At 39.8% G+C, this 19,322-nt stretch overlaps 2 protein-coding genes across 11 annotated transcripts in view; both read right to left on the bottom strand.

The window, feature by feature from the left end:
- LOC120812474 (leucine-rich repeat-containing protein 4C-like) overlaps positions 1–4,270 on the bottom strand; it is a 49,127-nt gene extending 44,857 nt beyond the window's left edge. For both annotated transcript variants that reach the window (XM_040168476.2, XM_040168478.2), the window contains exon 1: positions 3,176–4,270. The gene's annotated coding sequence lies outside the window, so the exon portion shown is untranslated. The remainder of the gene's footprint in view (positions 1–3,175) is intronic.
- A 6,204-nt stretch (positions 4,271–10,474) lies between these two features.
- LOC120808990 (uncharacterized) lies at positions 10,475–19,000 on the bottom strand. Of its 9 annotated transcripts, none has more exons than XR_013454930.1 (6): positions 18,672–19,000; positions 16,694–16,723; positions 15,238–15,324; positions 12,323–13,300; positions 11,619–12,053; positions 10,475–11,482 (listed from the first exon to the last, which is right to left on the bottom strand). XR_013454930.1 is itself a non-coding variant. In XM_078097602.1 (6 exons), the coding sequence occupies exon 3, from the start codon at positions 15,305–15,307 to the stop codon at positions 14,036–14,038; it is 1,272 nt and encodes a 423-aa protein (XP_077953728.1). In that variant the 5' UTR covers positions 15,308–15,324; positions 16,694–16,723; positions 18,672–19,000; the 3' UTR covers positions 10,475–11,482; positions 11,619–12,053; positions 12,323–13,300; positions 13,410–14,035. The 9 variants fall into 9 exon arrangements, 6 of the variants coding, with proteins under 6 accessions (XP_077953728.1, XP_077953729.1, XP_077953724.1 ...); XM_078097602.1 differs by having other exon boundaries at positions 13,410–15,324; XM_078097603.1 differs by having other exon boundaries at positions 15,248–15,324.
- Positions 19,001–19,322: the final 322 nt, after the last annotated feature.

The following is a 19,322-nucleotide window of genomic DNA, read 5'->3' as shown; positions in this document are numbered from 1 at the left end:
TCAGCTAGAATAGCATAGTCAGCGTTATACATTTACAGGCAAACAAACTGCATATAAAATGAAATAATTCTATTTGCTTTGATCAATTTTGTACAGAGATGTAATACAATGTACATACATTTTTATTGAAACATATCAACCAAAGGATAATCTATTCGCAAAAGGGAAATGGTATATGTAACACGGCCTTGAATGTAATGCGACTATTGTCTCTCCTCCGTGACAGACGGGCTACAGCCCAATGCTGTGGAGTCTGGCACGGCTACAGGACGCTAGTTATTGCACTGCAGTCACACAAGCACACACACACACACACACACACACACACACACACACACACACACACACACACACAGTCCCGCTTCCCATAAAGCATGATGCCAGTCTTGACTACTTAAAGCCATCCAACTATTATTCATGACATATATTAGACAGTCAAACAATTTTTAATATCTTGATAAACCGTGGGAAATATGTTAAATGTCAATTCATGCAAGGCCACTCTTCACGCCTACTTCTGAAAACTTGCATGATTATTATAGATCGAGCTTCTGTATGAAAGCAAAATTCATTCGCGGTGATGCACTTTTAAATAACAAAAAGGCTTCAAATCACATAACTGCCTCATTTGAACTGACCTCAAAATCCGTGCAAATGCTAAGTTGAATTACTTGTGTTGTCGGACACATTAGGAAAGGTATTCATGGTTTTGTTTCTTCTGCAGAAGGTATACAAACACTTAAGCTAGATTTGAAAAATGTGCCGCGGAGCTGAAACATCTGTTTGAGGGATTTGAATTATCACTGGCAATAAGGACATATGCATGGCTGTGTTAACCTCTGCTGTGCTAATTACAATAGAAAAAGGCTCTGCACGCTTTTAACAAAGCTGAAGGCAGCGATGCAGTAATACTCTTGTTATATTCAATCCCAATATATACTGTTGGCTTTGAATTCGATACATTCTGAGTGTGTTGTCAGCTTGCTCTTCATAAAAAAAGATCCTTTAAAATCCAGCTCAAGGGTTTCAATCTGACCCAGACCCACTGCATCGCACTACTGCATGCTCTCAAATACAAAAGGCGAGGGAGTAGATAACAAATCACTGTGACGGTCCCTTTCTCATTGAATGAAACCCCCTGAGAGATTTTCTACCCAGAGAAGATCCAAAATGTAGGGGTAGCTCCATTATTGATGCAAGTCCCCGGCAGTGAAATAAAAGAATGCTAATGGTGTCCTAAGCCGGGCTTTACAGAGATTAATCCGATTTGAGAAATGAACGTTTTATTATATGGCACAAAGTGCTGGCCCTGATCTGAACTGAGTCACAGGCTGAGGAGGAAAAAAATGACAAAGGGAGTGTGGGAAGGGAACATTGGTATAAAGTCTGCCGCTTTGCAAAACCCTGGCACCTCATTTCAGCAGTGCCCTTTTCCAGCTCACAAGTTCATTAATTTTCTGACATGGCTGGTTGGAATGATTTTTAATAGATAAGTCAGACAACAATGGCATGGAGAAATTGGAGATAAAGCAGATATCTATGGTAGCAACATTATCAGCGGAGGACGGGCTTTGTGTGAGCAGCAAGAAGTCCCTCTTGGTCCGTCTGCTGCACCTGCTCTCAGGCTAATTCCCTTCCACTGCTCGGATGGACCAGAGGGGCCACACAGCTGATACAGCCGTTGTCCCTTTTGCCACGATAAACAAACAAACACTACAAAGATTTCCCAGTGAATTAGTCTGTTGTACAGCTCGCTATGATCCCAAATATACACCCCACATTCATTGTCAAGAAAATTGCCACTAGAATGAGGAGGTTTGAGGAGCAGGGGAGGGAAAATAGTCCTTCAAATTAAAGCATCTCTCGAGTGCTTTGACTTATCATATTTATGGAGTATTCATGAAGAATACAAACATTTTCCCTGAGAACAGGCAATTGGCAAACCCTGTATAAATGGTAATCATGCAAAGTGTTGGCAATTGCATCTATCCATTTCCTTTGGATGAATGAGTAACATAAGTCCTTTCAATGTGGCAAACTCTATAAAAACGTAAAACTATGAGAATCATTCTGCATCGGTTCCCAACAAACAATTGCAATTCTAGGAATATGTAGGGGGGATTTATTATCTTCAAGCCTCTGACAGAGAAAAAACATTAAAATCAGTCGTTAGAGAGTCCAATTTGTCTCCCCAAGGCGATGTCACTCCATCATATGGAGGGCTTTTCTTTCAGCCGGTAAATGTAAATGTCTGCAATGTTTCTCACTTTCACAGGTGAGAGATGTAATTCATTCTTTGTCTAGTGATGCCACCACCACCAACAACCGTTTATTGCCAACATGACAGACAGCTGTTTCTTAAGCTCACTGGCTTTTGAGTTTTTCGACTAACCTTTGTTTGCACAGAACAACAACATGGATGGATGGAAAACCCATGTCTCTTCGTCTAACTTATCAAAACATGTAACTGCAACTCGCATTTTAACTTCATGTGTATCACAGGCCTCAAATGTGTCGTTTGTTACTTCTCAGCATGCTGGGGATGGATTGTGCTCAGCAGAATAGGGGCTGGGATTGCCGGTGCCATGAACTACAACAGCCATGTCTTCTCCAGCTAAGCAGAGGCAGAGCAAATGCTTCAGATTTGAATTCCAGCACCACGTAAGAAGGTCAGTGAACAAGGGCCTTTTTGTGTAAACCACGAAATAGAAAAAGAAGGGATACCAGAAGGACCAGATGCAGATTTAGGCAGCAGAGATACCACTCCAGCAGCAAATTATTCCTCAAAGGTCAAATAGCATAAATAGCCGTGCTAAACAGATTTGCAGATACTGAATATCGGTTGAGCGCCTGCAGGTTTTCTAATGGACGGATAGCAGACTGGGTGATTTGCCTTAAGCGCATTTGTCATGTGAACATTTTTAAATAACCTTTTTCTTCAATACACGTTCAATACATTTTGGCTTTTGTTTTTTTCTGTTTGGTACAAAAGCTACACTATTTCGTTATATGCGCGCGTCTGGCGATCTCACCACGAAGGAAGCATCCTCTCCTGCATCTCCAAAAATCAGCGCACGATTAGGTATCAGAAGCACACGTGAGCATCCCACAGGAAGAACCGGTAGACGTGGTGGGTATGTTTAAGGAATGAGCGAGTCAATCAACACTAACTTACTTGTTCACAAAAGAGCCTCTTACTCGCGCGGGTATATCGGTCCTGTTCCCGCTTCCTGTCCCCAAAAAACTGCCTCGAAAAAAAATCATCCGCAATTCTCAGAGTATTTGGTCGGCAACGTGATGATGTTTTCTTGTCAGAGACATTGTGTCCTCTCTCTCAAAAACGACGTGGAAATCCACACATCAGTCTGGATGGACATGCTGGGATAATTCATCCGATATTAGCTTTTTTTTCAGTTGGCACACAACACGGAGACACCCACAAGTGCCATTGTTGAAACTACCCCCCCTCCGATGTGATCGCAGGCTTATTTGCTAAAGGATGAGTTGGGGATGAGATAGCCGCATTAATATTGTTATTTCCTCTGAGATCTAAATTAAAAGGTTTAAAAAGTAACCTCTCCCAAACATGTTAAGCACGGATAATCTCTTTTCCAGGTAGATCCATCCTTAAAAAACTCGTTTTCTGACCTCGTTTACAAACGTAACTTTTCTTCAAGTGCCTCATCTACCCTGCTGAGTCTGATTAGATTTCACCTCACAACCCGGTGCGGTATTCGAGATGCTATATTTCTATTCCCCTGCCTGGTTAAAGCCCCGCGGCGGTGCCAGTGAATAGGTTCCAATGCGTCGGTAACTGGAGAAAGTTCGAGGATACACAATATTTGTCTCTTCTCTTCAGCTTGCTTCCGTTCTCCGTTTCCGCGAAGAGGAACGAGTAAATCTGGCGTGCAACATCGGAAAACATCCAGCGGGTATCCTCAACAAGCCTTTTTAAACTCCCATCAAAAACCGCTCCATGTGCGGAGCCTTCGTTGCGCACCGATGACTGAATTCATCTTGGAGGCGAGCGGCAACTCAACAAAGGCAGCGGTCGCGTCTGCGCGCTTCTTCCATCTGTCTTTGCATTTCATCAATTCGAGCCCCGCGTTGTTGTTGTTGTCGTTGTTGCGACACACGCGGCGATAAGAAACGACTAGCGGGTTATCATCCACACAGTGCCGCTCGTCCACGCTTTTTTCATTGTTCAGTCTTAATATAGGCAACCAAATGCAAATGATTGTTCACGAACCCACTTGTGCGCGTGGGTGTGAGAGAGACACAGGGAGAAAAGATGGGGGGGTTGTTAGATGATTCCGCCCATGTGTCGCTTGCTAATGGGACACGACTGCCACCTACCGACTCCCCTTAGCCTGCTGGCTGTATGACGGTGGCCTCAGGCCGGTTGCCGCATACATACGGATGCCCTCCCCTGACACACTGCGTTTTGTCTGTGCAGGATTATATAGAATACATGTGAATACGCTGCATGACAATAAACAGGCTCTCATCACCAGTCAAGATGTGTAAAGCGTGAAGCGCGTGAGGTGAGCGAGTGACGAGTCACGCCTTTCAGAAGACAGCTCGATATGTGTTGGAATCTTTCTGAGGCTTCAGCACTTAAGACCCCATTTATAAATGCTGGCCTCCGTGTTATGAATTAAGAAATGCGCGTTGCAGATTTTTTTTTAAGGCATGGCGGCTGACACAGGAGACTTCAGGTCTTCACAAACAGTATTGCGTGTGAAATGCTTATCTCAAGCAACCTGCTGCAAGGCACATACTCTGCTAAATGTTGGGCATATGATACAAATAATGGAGATTAAAAAATGCAGATGGGTGATTGAGAACACGTTTCTATGGGAAGAGGAGGCGTTCACAGATCATGTGATGGATGTGAGAAAATGATTGAATGCCAGACCAGGGATGTGCCCATTGCACTGTCAACATCTGATCTCATTTCCCTCTGTGCTGAAGGCGTTGCATCGTTCATCTGTCTTCATAACTGTCGACCTGCCTGTCTGTTTTACCGGCGTATGGCAGTAAAGAGCGCCACCCTTTTGCTTTCCAGTCGGGGGACCACTCTTAAAAATAACTCAGTTTTTTACTCCATTCTTCTCGCCTCGCATTTTCTTTGGGTTTGGCCAAGTGAGGGTGTGAACGTGCAAACCCACTTTTCTTTTCAACATGGCGACTGGGTTTTTGTTTGTTCCCCTTTGAATCCACAGTTACGTGTGAATGACATCTAGGTCACTTTTTAAAAGGTTGCTCTCGTTTATTAATCTTTGTGATGTTGTTACAAGACTGCCTTGCCTAATGGTTTTGAATTAAAGCTTCACTAGTCTTTGGGTATGTGTTTGACACTTCTTACTTCAGGGCATTTGCCGTGTGGGAACAAATCACTGGTGGCCATACAATTGTCAGGATCTCCGATCACCCCGAGTTGGTTGATGAGAAGGATCCAGCACGTTGATCAATTAAAGTCAAAAAGTTAACATTTATTTAGAAGAGAAAAAGATTACATGAGCAATTCTCCGCAGATATCTGGCTCTAACTATTGCTTGCAAGCAGGAGGTCCAACACACCAGCACGTATCTCAGCGCTCAGTGTAATGACGTCTCCGAGCAGTAAAAACGCTGAGTTTTTATACACATGTGGAGGACATTCTCCGTGCCAGTTACGAGAAGCTACAAAGCAGGTTGAGATAAGAACCCAGGTGAAGCTGAGGGTAGCACACACACACACAAGATCCTCCTCAGTGGCCGGTGCAAATCATTATTAATTGACATAAAGTAAAAAATGTGGATCGGCTTTAGCACAAAACAATGTTATAATATATTTTACCAGTACATGCATCTCACACTATTCATCTTTATTTAGCTTTTGACTGGTAGAAACATCTCCTTTCTTTTAAAGTTATTCTTTGGCAGATATCTGATGCATTGTTGCAGGAATCCATCACTTTAAACACTTGAATTTTTTCGTAAAATGCATTATTCCACATCCCTTCATCAAACATGACACGTTATTTTGCGTTTTTACTGATGCGAGTCCTGCGCACTATATTGAAGCATTACATTAAAGATCACGCTGTCCTTGGAGAACGTTAGAGAGATGTTGTGCTGCCATTATAAACAATGTGACCTTGTTTCCTGAAAGTCAAAAGACAAATACAGGACTCACAGGGCCAGTTATTTCTGGAGTGGCAGGGGTGGGTAAAACATCTTACTTAAGGGAATGCTTGAGCAAAGATTATTGGGTTTGCTTTCAGCATCCTCGTAAAAATAAAAATCGCTCAACGTTAACCATGTGGATTATGGACGAGGTGGTGTTGTTGGGTTTTGAATAAACATGTTTACAACACCATGATCTTTAGCATCACTTTATCGAACACCATCTAAAAAAAAAAAGCTGGTGTTTTTACAGAAGCGATGGAAATGCAGTTAAATCACTACCTTTCCCAAAGAGTATTATGTTATCACAGCGTCTATAACACATGTATTTGGATGCAATTAGATGATACGATAATTGCATTGGGTATGCAGTGTACGTCTCATCCTGTGATCAAAAGGAAAAAACACACCACACTTAAGTCACGACTACTCAGCATCGCTATTCGCTCTACCAAGATTCAGTTTGAGCTGATGGATTAAAAATGATGAACTTGTAATAATACCTTTTATCAGAGCGCGACAGTGATATCGTTTTATGTACGTCCATAATCTCTGCTTCTGGCTCTGACAAACGTTCAATTGCACTGCTATGAAATTCTTACCTCACTTCCCAAACTTACAAACTGAAATTTTAAATACGAAACCTCTCCCTCTGACGTCTTTTAAAGGAGGCTCCGAATACATTAATAAGGTGTAATATTTATTTTGAGATCTGGGTATTTATTATTCATTATGTTGTTTTGGAGAGTATGAGATCACTACTGATACACTGCCGGTCTTTGGAGCGATGCAACACTGTACTCAGGTGTGTTCAGACAGGGAAGATGGAGAAGCGAGCATGCGAATGAGACACGCTGCTCTTTTTTACTCTGCTCCATCAGTCAAAGTCCCACCCTCGGGTTACGTATTGTCCTGTAATAAAGCTCCCGGTCTACTGTTTCATATCCCTTTTTTCCTTTCTCTGGTTGCCAGGTACACGTTGTGAATTAGATATCAACTGAATTTGTTTAGAGTTAATGAGAGAAATTGCAAAATCACCTCAGTGACGACCTTTCTAAGATTATTAGAGCAAATCATAAAGTTTCACGGATTTGATAATTGGGTGGATCAATGTGTTTCCCATTCTATTGAATCTACACTTTGATTCACACTGAACTCCAACATTACTTATTATCCAAGGCTGAAGAGTGAAGAATGAATTTTAAGTTTCAATAGGTTACTTTTGGCTCTGGTTGTGGATTCAGCCCATCTGGTGTAAATTAAGTCATTAGAAGCATGCTTTCACCATAGTAACACTCTGAGCTGCTTCAAGTGCATAAAGTGATGGCGAAGGAGACTGGAAGACTGGCTCAGTTATTCGATTTTGGCTGCAGCTCAAAGCAGAATCAAGAGATGAGACATCACTGAGGGGAAAATCTGTTGATAATTATAACATGATTAGTATATTACTTATTTGATCATGAATGATGAACATATGTCAGTGATGTCCCTTAACATACAATTGCACATTAGTATATGAAGGTTTTAAAATGTATTTTTCCTTAGCAGAAATGGCCTGGTAGCCATGTTACTACCAGAAGTGGTATTTTGAGTTTTATGGCCGGTGAAGCATAACAAAAATCATGGTCACCATGACTACTAATGATGATCAGGTCAGCTCAAAAATACCAACAGATGATTAAGTAAGTGGCGACGAGTATGAGCCACTCAGTGCCCGATCCACATTAAATACGTTATAAATGAACTAATCATTACCTGATGATTACTTCATCCTATAGAATCTGACAGTGTTCTCTACATTCATGTCACCAGGTGATTCCCATTTTTTTTCCCTCACTCAATAATAATTTCTAACATTTCTACGTACCATATTATAAAGCATTCTGAGCATATCTGATGTCTTCTGGATGTTGCAAGACATTGAGCCCCACGTTACAGTGACAATCTTGCTCATCCATTCAAGCGTAATTCCAACAAATAGAGTCCGCATCAGCAGAGAGTGCCCTCTCCAACTGCGCCAGTGTCCTTGAGTGGTAAATTTAAATCTTTAATGCCACTCGGTTCAATACAACAGATAATATCTCAATTTCAGCAATATACTATGTTAGCTTGTTTCAGAACAAGCACAATGGGGGGGAAAAGGTGAAAAAATACTGTGATAAAACTTGAATAACATAACAATAACTTAATGAATAAAATAAAATGAAAACAAATTATTTTCACATCTCTGGATTTAATATATAAATATATAGTGAGGAAAAATGTGTAATGCATTTTTTTCATTGCATATATACAGCATATGATTCATTTATTTATATATAATTTCTGAGGGGTATTTTCAGGGAATTTTCAAAGCAGTGGCCAGAAAACTTTTGCCATCGTACAAAATGGGTCTCTATGCAATACGTTGACTTGGAATGATTCTAAACCAAAAATACGCAGTTGTCGTTGAACAATTATTGTGTTTCGGAAATAAAGAACAGTAACGACCACGCCTGGCGAATGGGCTGAATAACATATAATAATTATGTATTAGTGGTAAAAAGTCAACGTGTAGCGACACATATTGCCTTTTTTTAAACTTTGGCCGTACGGTTACATACTATGCGAGCAAACATGATCAAAAAAACCTCTCAGACATTTGGTTTCTAAAATGTATGAGATTTAAGAAATTATGTGTTCCTTTTTTAGCCTGTGTACAACATATTGTCGTAGAGTGCCAGAATCAACATAATGTGATGCAAACACAGTGTAGGAAGTTGAAAAATACTGTGTAAAATTGATGCACTGTAAACCCGAATTAGTTGACTTTACTCGCAAATCGCGTGGAAACCCGTTGCCCTATCCCACTTTAGTTTTTACACAAGCTAAAACTAGAAATGTTGAGTTGTATTAACGTGGAACCGTAAGTTTTTACACAAGCTGAAACTAGAAATGTTGCGTTGTATTGACGTGGAACCGTAAGTTTTTACACAAGCTAAAACTAGAAATGTTGAGTTGTATTAACGTGGAACCGTAAGTTTTTACACAAGCTAAAACTAGAGATGTTGAGTTGTATTAACGTGGAACCGTAAGTTTTTACACAAGCTAAAACTAGAAATGTTGAGTTGTATTAACGTGGAACCGTAAGTTTTTACACAAGCTAAAACTAGAGATGTTGAGTTGTATTAACGTGGAACCGTAAGTTTTTACACAAGCTGAAACTAGAAATGTTGCGTTGTATTAACGTGGAACCGTAAGTTTTTACACAAGCTAAAACTAGAAATGTTGAGTTGTATTAACGTGGAACCGTAAGTTTTTACACAAGCTAAAACTAGAGATGTTGAGTTGTATTAACGTGGAACCGTAAGTTTTTACACAAGCTGAAACTAGAAATGTTGCGTTGTATTAACGTGGAACCGTAAGTTTATACACAAGCTAAAACTAGAGATGTTGAGTTGTATTAACGTGGAACCTTAAGTTTTTACACAAGCTAAAACTAGAGATGTTGAGTTGTATTAACGTGGAACCGTAAGTTTTTACACAATCTGAAACTAGAGATGTTGAGTTGTATTAACGTGGAACCGTAAGTTTTTACACAAGCTAAAACTAGAAATGTTGAGTTGTATTAACGTGGAACCGTAAGTTTTTACACAAGCTAAAACTAGAGATGTTGAGTTGTATTAACGTGGAACCGTAAGTTTTTACACAAGCTGAAACTAGAAATGTTGCGTTGTATTAACGTGGAACCGTAAGTTTTTACACAAGCTAAAACTAGAAATGTTGAGTTGTATTAACGTGGAACCGTAAGTTTTTACACAAGCTAAAACTAGAGATGTTGAGTTGTATTAACGTGGAACCGTAAGTTTTTACACAAGCTGAAACTAGAAATGTTGCGTTGTATTAACGTGGAACCGTAAGTTTATACACAAGCTAAAACTAGAGATGTTGAGTTGTATTAACGTGGAACCTTAAGTTTTTACACAAGCTAAAACTAGAGATGTTGAGTTGTATTAACGTGGAACCGTAAGTTTTTACACAATCTAAAACTAGTAATGTTGAGTTGTATTAACGTGGAACCGTAAGTTTTTACACAAGCTGAAACTAAACATGTTGCGTTGTATTAACGTGGAACCGTAAGTTTAGTATTTATATTTATTAGTAGTGTGTACTCAAAATCATTAGATAAAATTAGCTATTATGACTTGTTATTGCTACTCATCATTTAACACAATTATTGTATTTTCCTCTAATTTAATTAGCTTTTTTAAATATGTTATTAAACATTGTTTCAATTAAATTGGAAAAAAAAACAGAAACACCTGTAAATGCTCCAATGCATTTTACTTTTAAGAAAAATGGCCAAACACAGCTAATCTTATTATGAAAAACTACACATCAGGTCAACATCAACAAGGCCAACGTAAAATGATTAATCTGAAAAAGGTAATTTCAAATAAATAAAAAAAATTCTGTGTGTGTGTGTTGTCCATGTGTGTTGTCTGTGTGTGGGTGTTTTCTGTGTCTGTGTTGTGTGTGTCTGTGGGTGTTGAATATGTCACAGGAAAAAAACATGGATGTTCCCTGAGATTAAAGCGGTAAATCCATAAACAAAAAAAAATTGACAAGAAACCCCCACTCAAATGTACAAGAAAACACAAAAAGGATCTGTTTCATCTGCCTCAATGAAGGGAGGCCAGAGCATGAACCAACAGACTATCATATCAGAACAATAATAATTCCATCTACATAGACTGATGAAGAACTGAAATATGTATATAATATAACAATGTCCTACGTCTTTTTGCTACAACTCCCCTCAGTTTAAATTTTCTCCCTTCCTACAAAATGTAAGTGTGTATAGGTGTGTCAGTGTTGTATGTGTCTGTGTGTTTGTGTCTGCGTTTTATGCGTCTGTTTGTCCACCTGTTTTACAGAAAATAAAAAGGTTTACCCCACAGGTAAGAAAAAAAAAATAGTCAACAGTTTCTTAAAGTAGACTTGACATCTCTTTACATTGCGAGCTGATTTTTCAAAGTCTGTAGCTTTGGCTTTAGGTCAGTGTGGCCTAACAAGAGCAATACCTGTTGGATGAACTGAAATGTGAGCTTCATAGTCTTGGGGTAGTTAAGATGGAGTGCATACATGAGTCCAAACAGAATGCACATTGCTTTCGGCAGATCTTGAATGTTGTCCATCACGACTTCTCCCTCAATGATGATTTTCAACGAGGCTGGACTGAGATGCTGGGAAGATGTGAGCACAGCACCTTCACGCTCAATAAGAAGTATCCCAATGTCTAGGTCACGAAAAGAATCGTCATCGTCAGATTCCTAAATAAAGAATAACAGAAGAGCACAATCATTAAATTATATTTCTCATTTGAAAAAAAAACTTCAATCAATAGAAGAGTGTCATGGTGAAAAATCAACAATATTAAAAATGATAAGAAAGCAAGAGCTTACTTACAAAGCCTGCTTTGAAGAAGTCTGTGGGGTTGTCCCCAAGGATGATAGGAAGCCCTCTGAGCACCTGTGTCCGGATCGCAGTTGGCTCTGTAGTCTTTTGGGAATTAAACACAGTACCACAAGTCAGATAGCTAAAAAATAAAATAAATAATGATCTCTAAGAAAGCTTAAACAGGCCGAGCAATGTTTGGATAGATTTATACAACTAATAGAGTAGCATTGTGATATGATGTTTATACCTAACCTAAGAAAAACAATGCCAAGTACATAATGTGTGTGGACTTACATTGGTCTGTAAAATATGTGTCAACAACTGTCCAACATTCCCTCTCTTGGAACGAAATAACTCGAGGAGAGGAGGACTGTGCCGGTCGATGCTCTCATAGAATTCCGTCTTGAGGTTCTTGCCCACAATCCTGCTGAACTCCATGAAGACCTGAAAAATACAGAGAACAATACAAATCTGAATTTAAATCAACTGAACTATACAAGGCAGCTAAGCCATCTGCGAAGTAGTGCTGTCCTGAAAAACATCCACGAATGTCCTTTTTATACGATTTGAAATGTTGATGTTTAAATTAAAAACATCATGCCCCAAATTAAAACTACCAATGTTTCCTTTAAAGAGGACAAGAGAAATATACATCTAGACACATTAAATAATAGAAAGATAATTATTTGTTATGTTCTCTTTCTTAAACATACTTGATCTTCAGTGAAAAGGGCAGGCCAGCGTTTCACCATCGTGCTTATGGCAGGTTCCGACTCCACTACTTCTTTTCTTCTCAGAGCAAACTTCTGATCCATCTTCTGTTTCACAAGAGGTCCATTTGGTGTTCTCTTCTGCATTTCATCAACCAAGTCTTTACAGGCACCCTCCAGGGCTGCCTGATCAAATCCATCTGGAAAGTTGGGCAAGTAGTTGATTTCACCTTTGTTTGCCTTCTTGATGCGCTTGTTAGCTGGTTGTCCTGCTGAATGCCTTCCCCGCTTGCCTGCATTTACTGCAACATCAAGGCATCCTGATTGCCTACGTTTTGTTCTATAATTTGCCATTTTATGCTTTAGGCTATTTTTCCAACCACAACAGCGAGTGGTTGAGCCTCGCTCTTGGAGACAAGGGTGCTTGTTTATCAGTGCTGCTGCAACACTTTCGAACTGAGCAGCAGTTGGGTATGCTGTGTAGCTATACATTCTCTCTGCCAATCTTTCAAGTATCTCGTGTTTTAGTTCTTTTGATACTTTAAGGTATGTACCCTCACTCATAAACAGCAGATCTGCTTGCCTAAGTCTATACTCCACATCAACAGAAAAGGTTGGGATATCAAAAAATTCTGGCCACTGTTTCTGGCGCTCCTGAGATGAGTGTGAGAGTATGTCTGTATCTGCTGTACTGGGTGTGTCACTGAAGACTTCATCAGATGAGACAGGTACCAGCTCAAGGACAGGCATGACTTTAACTGTTGGTTTTTCTGGAAGTTCTTCAGTATCTGTCAGATTGCATAGCTCATTATTGAATTCAGGGTCTTGGTATTGGAGACTGAAGTTATAATGAAGTCCCAGTGATTCTTTAAGCTTGCTTATCAAATCTTCGACTGTAGAGGGCCTTGTGGTTAGGATGACTTTTCTTATATCCGCCTCTGTTAGAATGACCCTCAAGGTCATCTTCTGGTTTGCAGTCATCTTGGGAATAGAAACAATAATTAGGTCATTAGAAATATACATACCAAAAGGCCATTCAATAGCTGATAACTATAGTAAGAAATATTAAAAGGTAAGTTAAAATACATACGTGTTTATGTAGATGTGGAATGTATCATCAAGAAATAGTTTTACACATCTATTAAATAAGAAAACTGCAACGATGAATAGATGAAGTTACTAATTTCCAACTATTTTCATAATGGAATGATGATTTCAAGTCAAAATATTTGAGAATGTTACACTGGGCTTTGACAAACACTGATCACCATTTTATGAACCAAACTATGAGTAATATTCTGAGAAGAAGAAAAAACTTCTCAGAAATCACACTAATAAATTTACAGATGACGAGTGAGAATAAAGTGGTAAATCCATTCAAAAATGGGTGTGTTGTTGGTGTGTGGGTGTTGTACATGTCTGTGTTGTGTGTTGTACATGTCTGTGTCTGTGTTGTGTGTGTGTGGGTGTTGTCTGGATTGTGGATGTTGTTCATGTCCGTCTTGTGTGTTGGTGTTATCCATGTCTATGTTGCGTGTGTGTTGAATGTGTCACAGATTTACAAGAGAAAATAGTCCCCTTAGACAAAGTGACAAATTTAGGGAAAAAAAACCTTCAGAGAATGTATCATTATACATTTCAACATGAGTTCTAAAATAAGCTACAACATGTTCCATTACAGCCTAGATCGATTGCAGAAATCCTACTGTGGCTTTTTTAACACAGAATATAACGCCTGAGGGTCACTACTAAATTATCACCATATCTGTACGCTGAAAGAGGGAAAACATCATTCAACTCTTTCAGCTGCACCACACAGAGAGAAGGGTTACTGCTGTCACAGATGAGTTCGAAAGATCTCAAATGCTCATGGTACCATGCAGTCATCTCTTTGCAAACAAACAGGATCTCAGTGTTAAGTGCCACTATCTGTTTGATCTGCCTGAATGAAGGGAGGCCAGCACATGAACCAACAGCGACTATCATGTCAGCACAATATCGAATTCCATCTACATAGACTGATGATGCAACTAGAACTGATGTAAGCTGAGGAACTCTCTGGCAGAAAACCTGTTGGACATTCTCAGGATAAGATGTGATTGATGCTGTGGTGACCTTGTCCATTTCAATTGAAGGCTTGAAAAATGAACTTGTGTCCAAATAGTAAGCCATCATTTTCTGATGCTTAACAGCCAATGTAAGAGCTACATTTTTGAAGTTGTGGGCATTACGAATGACCCGCTTGAAGAATTTGTGTTTTCCCTCGAACCGCATTGTCCAAACATCTGAAAGGGGACCAAATGCTTTGATCATCTCAGGGTAATGCTCAATGTAGTGGTGTTTTGGCCGTAATCTAAAATCTGGGAATGTCGTTTGCAACAAGTCTCTATGTTCTGACACTTTGCAGTCAAGGAAATGCACCGACTCTTCAGTGTGCTTTGTTGCGACAGCCAACTCAACAATGTCTTTTAGGAGCAGCAGAATATTCCATGCATTGTCTCCTTCAGGGACTTTATGGCCAATGATAAGTGGGAGCAGCGTGATTAGGGCCCAGTTCTCATGGCCATTGCCACCTATGGTCCCTTTGGTAGAGAAGCCATGTGCAATTGGCTGAGGCTGGTCAGTTTTGTCATGAAAAGCATATTCAAAGGTTTTTATGGCATGATTCAGTGTTTCTATGCTGAAATATTTCTTAGAAATCATGTCTGAAATGCAGAGGGATAACTCAACAGGAACAATGCCTTCCAAAAGGTCATGGAGGATGTCAGGGGGGTACCCACGAACAACATGAAAGTGCTCCAGACTGTCAGTCAGTACACACCCTCCTTTCACACCATACCGTTTTGCCACAGTGGGATCCTGCTTTACCTCCTGCACCTGCTGGTTGTGAGTGTCTATAGTGCGGGGTTCAAAAGCACCTGAATTTACCTCCGTGGCTTGCATCTCGCTTCTCGTCGCCATACAGAACCTGCAGAATCTGTCCACCATAAAATTTTCAAAGAATCCTGCCAGTGAATGAGCAGCCAGGTTATCAGCAGCCACATATAAAACCGTACCTTTGACATTCTCCCAACTTCTCCACATATACACCATGTTGCTCCAAAGAAGCCAGATCATGAATGAGAGGGTGGAGAATTTGAGCGTAGCCAAATTCTTTTACATGAGAGGCTTTACACAAAACAGCAAGCTGAATGGAGTGGAGTGTGGATCTGTATTTTGATGGCACATTAGCTATCACCCAATAGACTGCATTCATTTTGTGTTTCTTTCTAGATGTTCCTAAAGGATTGGACACTTCAAAATCATCTGTATAAAGTCCAACAGCAATTTTGAATTCCTCCCCTTTAAGGAGGTCATTGTCATTACAGTACGAGCCATCTCTGTATGAACTGTACTCATGTTGCACATGATTTTGGATGGGAAGAGCTTTGTCTAAAATATCTGCCCTATTCAACATCTTCTGTAGCATTGGATGCAAAGGAACATATACAGCACTCGATTATTTTCCTCTTTCAATAATGTACTCCACTGGTTTAATCTCTGTGAAGTTTTTATTCACATATGCTGCTCTCCTTTTTGTTGTTGATAAGGGGCCATCCTTGCCACAGAATTTCATGATCACATTGCTGTTTGCGGCAGCCCTGACTAACTCTTTCACAACTGAATCATCTACATCTGTATGTTGTTTCAGAATGTCCTTAAGTGCATTATGCAGCAGTGGCTGGGATAGTTCACACATCTGTAACAGCTGTTGTATGATTTCTTGTACCGTACGTTCTGGAACGTGTAGGACCGTTTGCATCTTTAAAAAAAGAGCTGCTAGGTTGTGCTCCAGCTGTTTCTCTAGATCATTAAGATCTTCATTGGTAGAATCATCACTGTCTTCTGATTCAAGGGTGTCATTTGAAGGCTCATGTTCTTCTTGGGACATGTTATTAGTTGCACTACTAGAGACTATTTCTGGCCTGAACATCCTCCAGTTGTGTGTTCTGTGCTCCTTACTTCTATGTGCATTAAATGTAGAATACACATTTGTGTGAAAGTTACAGCCATTATATGGACACTGGACTCTGTGATTCACCTTTAAATGTGTACTGCGCAGGTGAGTGAGAAAGACTGCTTCAGTGCAGGGTGTAGAAAAATCACATGACTGGCAGTTAAAGGTTACTTGGGCAGTTTCACTAAGTTGTGCACCCTGGGTTTTCTGGTGAATCTTTGCTAAGTGGACCTTAAGTGCATTAATGGAGTTGAATGTGCACACACATTGTTGATGTAAGCAGGGAAATGGGACAGTTCTACCATAGTTTCCGTGTTTTAACCGATAATGTTTTAAAAGGTAACCCCTTTTCTCACAGATAAACTCACAGTACTTACATTTCCACAGCATCCTCACACCACAAGAATCTGTAAAACAAGAACACGTTTAGGTCAACAACTCAGCACAACAATGTCACTGTTAAATACAATAAGGTAATAAAACCGAAACAACACCTGTGTTACAGAGAAAACTGGCATGTAAACCATCGTGTGTGAGGCCGGTTACACACTGCCGGGGTGGCATTTCTGTTGCGTGTCAGCTGCGTGGATTTTTCTGTCTTTTCACACCAGAAACGTGTCTGACGCGGCGCTGCTGCTGCTAGCCTTGTCTGGACACATGCATGTTTCCCATTGATTTACTGCACTCAAGCAGTATACTTCATGTTACACATCAATATATACTGATTTGATTACAGCAAAGACAACGTCGGCAGTATTGACGGTAAATAGACTACAGAATATTGCATTCTGTACAGGTGCAATATTTGAAAATCGATCATCTTTTTTTTTTTATTACATTTGTATATCTGCATTTATGTCATAAACTCGAGACTTTCAAACATCAACAGTCCATTTATTAATTTGTATTGTTAAGGTTTCGGAAGCTCTCGAGGGAGGACTCAATCCTTTGTTCTCGTCCCGGCCGGAAACGAGGACACGAATGAGTCAATTCGTTTAAATTCAAAAATCAAAAGTTATTTAATAACTGAACAACGTAATAGGGATTACAATTACAAAGTGAAATACTAAGCGAACAGTGGAATATTTCGCGAAATAGAGAATCCTCTGAGCAAGTCTGAAGTGACTTATCAACGCGGCTGCAGGAGAAATTCTAACAGTCTTTCCCCCGCCATGGTCCTTTGAAAACTCTTGAGGTGTGTCTTCCTTGGTGCATTTGAATGTCATTGGCTTCTTCTCCAAAGGGTCACCTCCTCCATTGTCCCCTTCACATCGAGGTGTGATGCTGCAGCTGTAACCTGAAACCTCACTGTACTAGCTGTCCCTCACATTCCAATGCACTCAATGTAGATACAGTTGGCTTTATGCCTCAATGAGTGAATTTAACAAAGCATACATCGTTTAAGTCTTCATCTTATAACTAGTACACTTTCATTACAACAACCCATCATTAATGATCACCGTTCATCACACTTCATCATAAGATCTAAGACAGTTCATGTGGTTCAATTCTCAAGACATTTGCCTCAGTCGGCTGCCTTACATGAAGTTGTTCATTTTATTACCTGACAGGAGAAAAAACTCCCAAAAAACCCTCTTTGGGGATAAAATTGGGAGAAATCCATAAAGAACGGCAATTGGCATCCGTCCCCAGGTTTTAACATCACATTGTGACAGAATGTTAATGTGTACAGTGTTTATATGATTTAAATGACTATGAATTGTGTTTGATTGAAATTGCATTCACTTCATCTAACATGTTAATGTAATAACTAATATCTACTAACACACAAACTATAATTCTAACACTAAACATTATTACACGTACTATAATTCCCTGACTAGGGGTGCACTTCTGGCTTAAATCCCTAACAGTATTCATGTCAAAATGAAATATACTAATATATCTTTTCATGTAAAATTTAGCTATAAACAGACACGCCACGCAGCCAGTGTAGAGAGTGAGAGGGAAAAAGAGAGCGGCCAGTGAATCAATGGCTGCAAGTAGCTCGGGTGTAGCAAAACACCTCCACAGCGGATGTAATTTGCCCCGACAGCGGTTGAATCGTTTTTCTATTGCGTAAAATGGCGGTTGAAATAGGTGATACAGTCGAACAAACTAACGGTATGTGAGCCGTCCTCAGACTGTTAACACTAAGTTAACTTTAAGTTCAGCTAACACTTTTTGAGTAGCTAGCCAGCTAGTTTTAGCAATAAGCATGTATTAACACCATGCACAGGTTCAAACAATAACATTAGACGGAAATAAAAGCTGCGTCAAATTATCTGCAAGCTTTTGGGTATTAAACATTCCCACAAAGATAACTAGGCTACAATAGTTATTTTACATACTAACCATTCCACTTCGAGGTGGTAAAGTTGCTTTCTTGGATTCCGTCTGCTGCCGATGCCTGTGCTCGTCCCGCCAGGTGAAGAGCCCCTTGGACGCACGTTAGACGTTGGTCTAGTCACGTGACCAGGCAGATTTTTGAATTAGCTCCTCCCCTTTCTTCTAAAAGTAAACATACCGAGTTATCTGTGCTAAAAATGATTAGTGCAATGAATTTTTCAGCTAATTAGTACAAACAACTGATGTTGTTTAGTAATGATAGCAGGTTTTTACTAAACATAAAAGAATAAGTAATGATCACTCGTAAGTTTAATTAGAAACAAAATCCGGGTTTACAGTGTGGAGAGGGATTAGGGGGGATGTTATGGCTGCTGCAGAACATGATGAAATCTTTTTTTTTTCACATTTTCACCAGCTTGGTATTTTTTTCTCACTTCAGTTGAATAAAATAGCACATCCTGTTAGTCGGCTCACAGAAAGGTGCATGCAAAATACAAAACATATAAATGTGCTGAATATGTTGGGAGAATTATCAAAACTGAAATGAAAATTGGGCATCTTAAGATATTCCTGTTCAAATCATAGGCCGTGTAAAATATAAGAGCAGCATCTGTGACATAATCCACGGGCTTTCTGAGGAAAACAAGAGATTATTTG

The sequence above is a fragment of the Gasterosteus aculeatus genome, chromosome Y (assembly GCF_964276395.1).
Source record: "Gasterosteus aculeatus chromosome Y, fGasAcu3.hap1.1, whole genome shotgun sequence".
In the NCBI taxonomy this organism is placed as follows: Eukaryota; Metazoa; Chordata; class Actinopteri; order Perciformes; family Gasterosteidae; genus Gasterosteus; species Gasterosteus aculeatus.
This window is presented reverse-complemented; position numbering and strand designations above follow the sequence as displayed.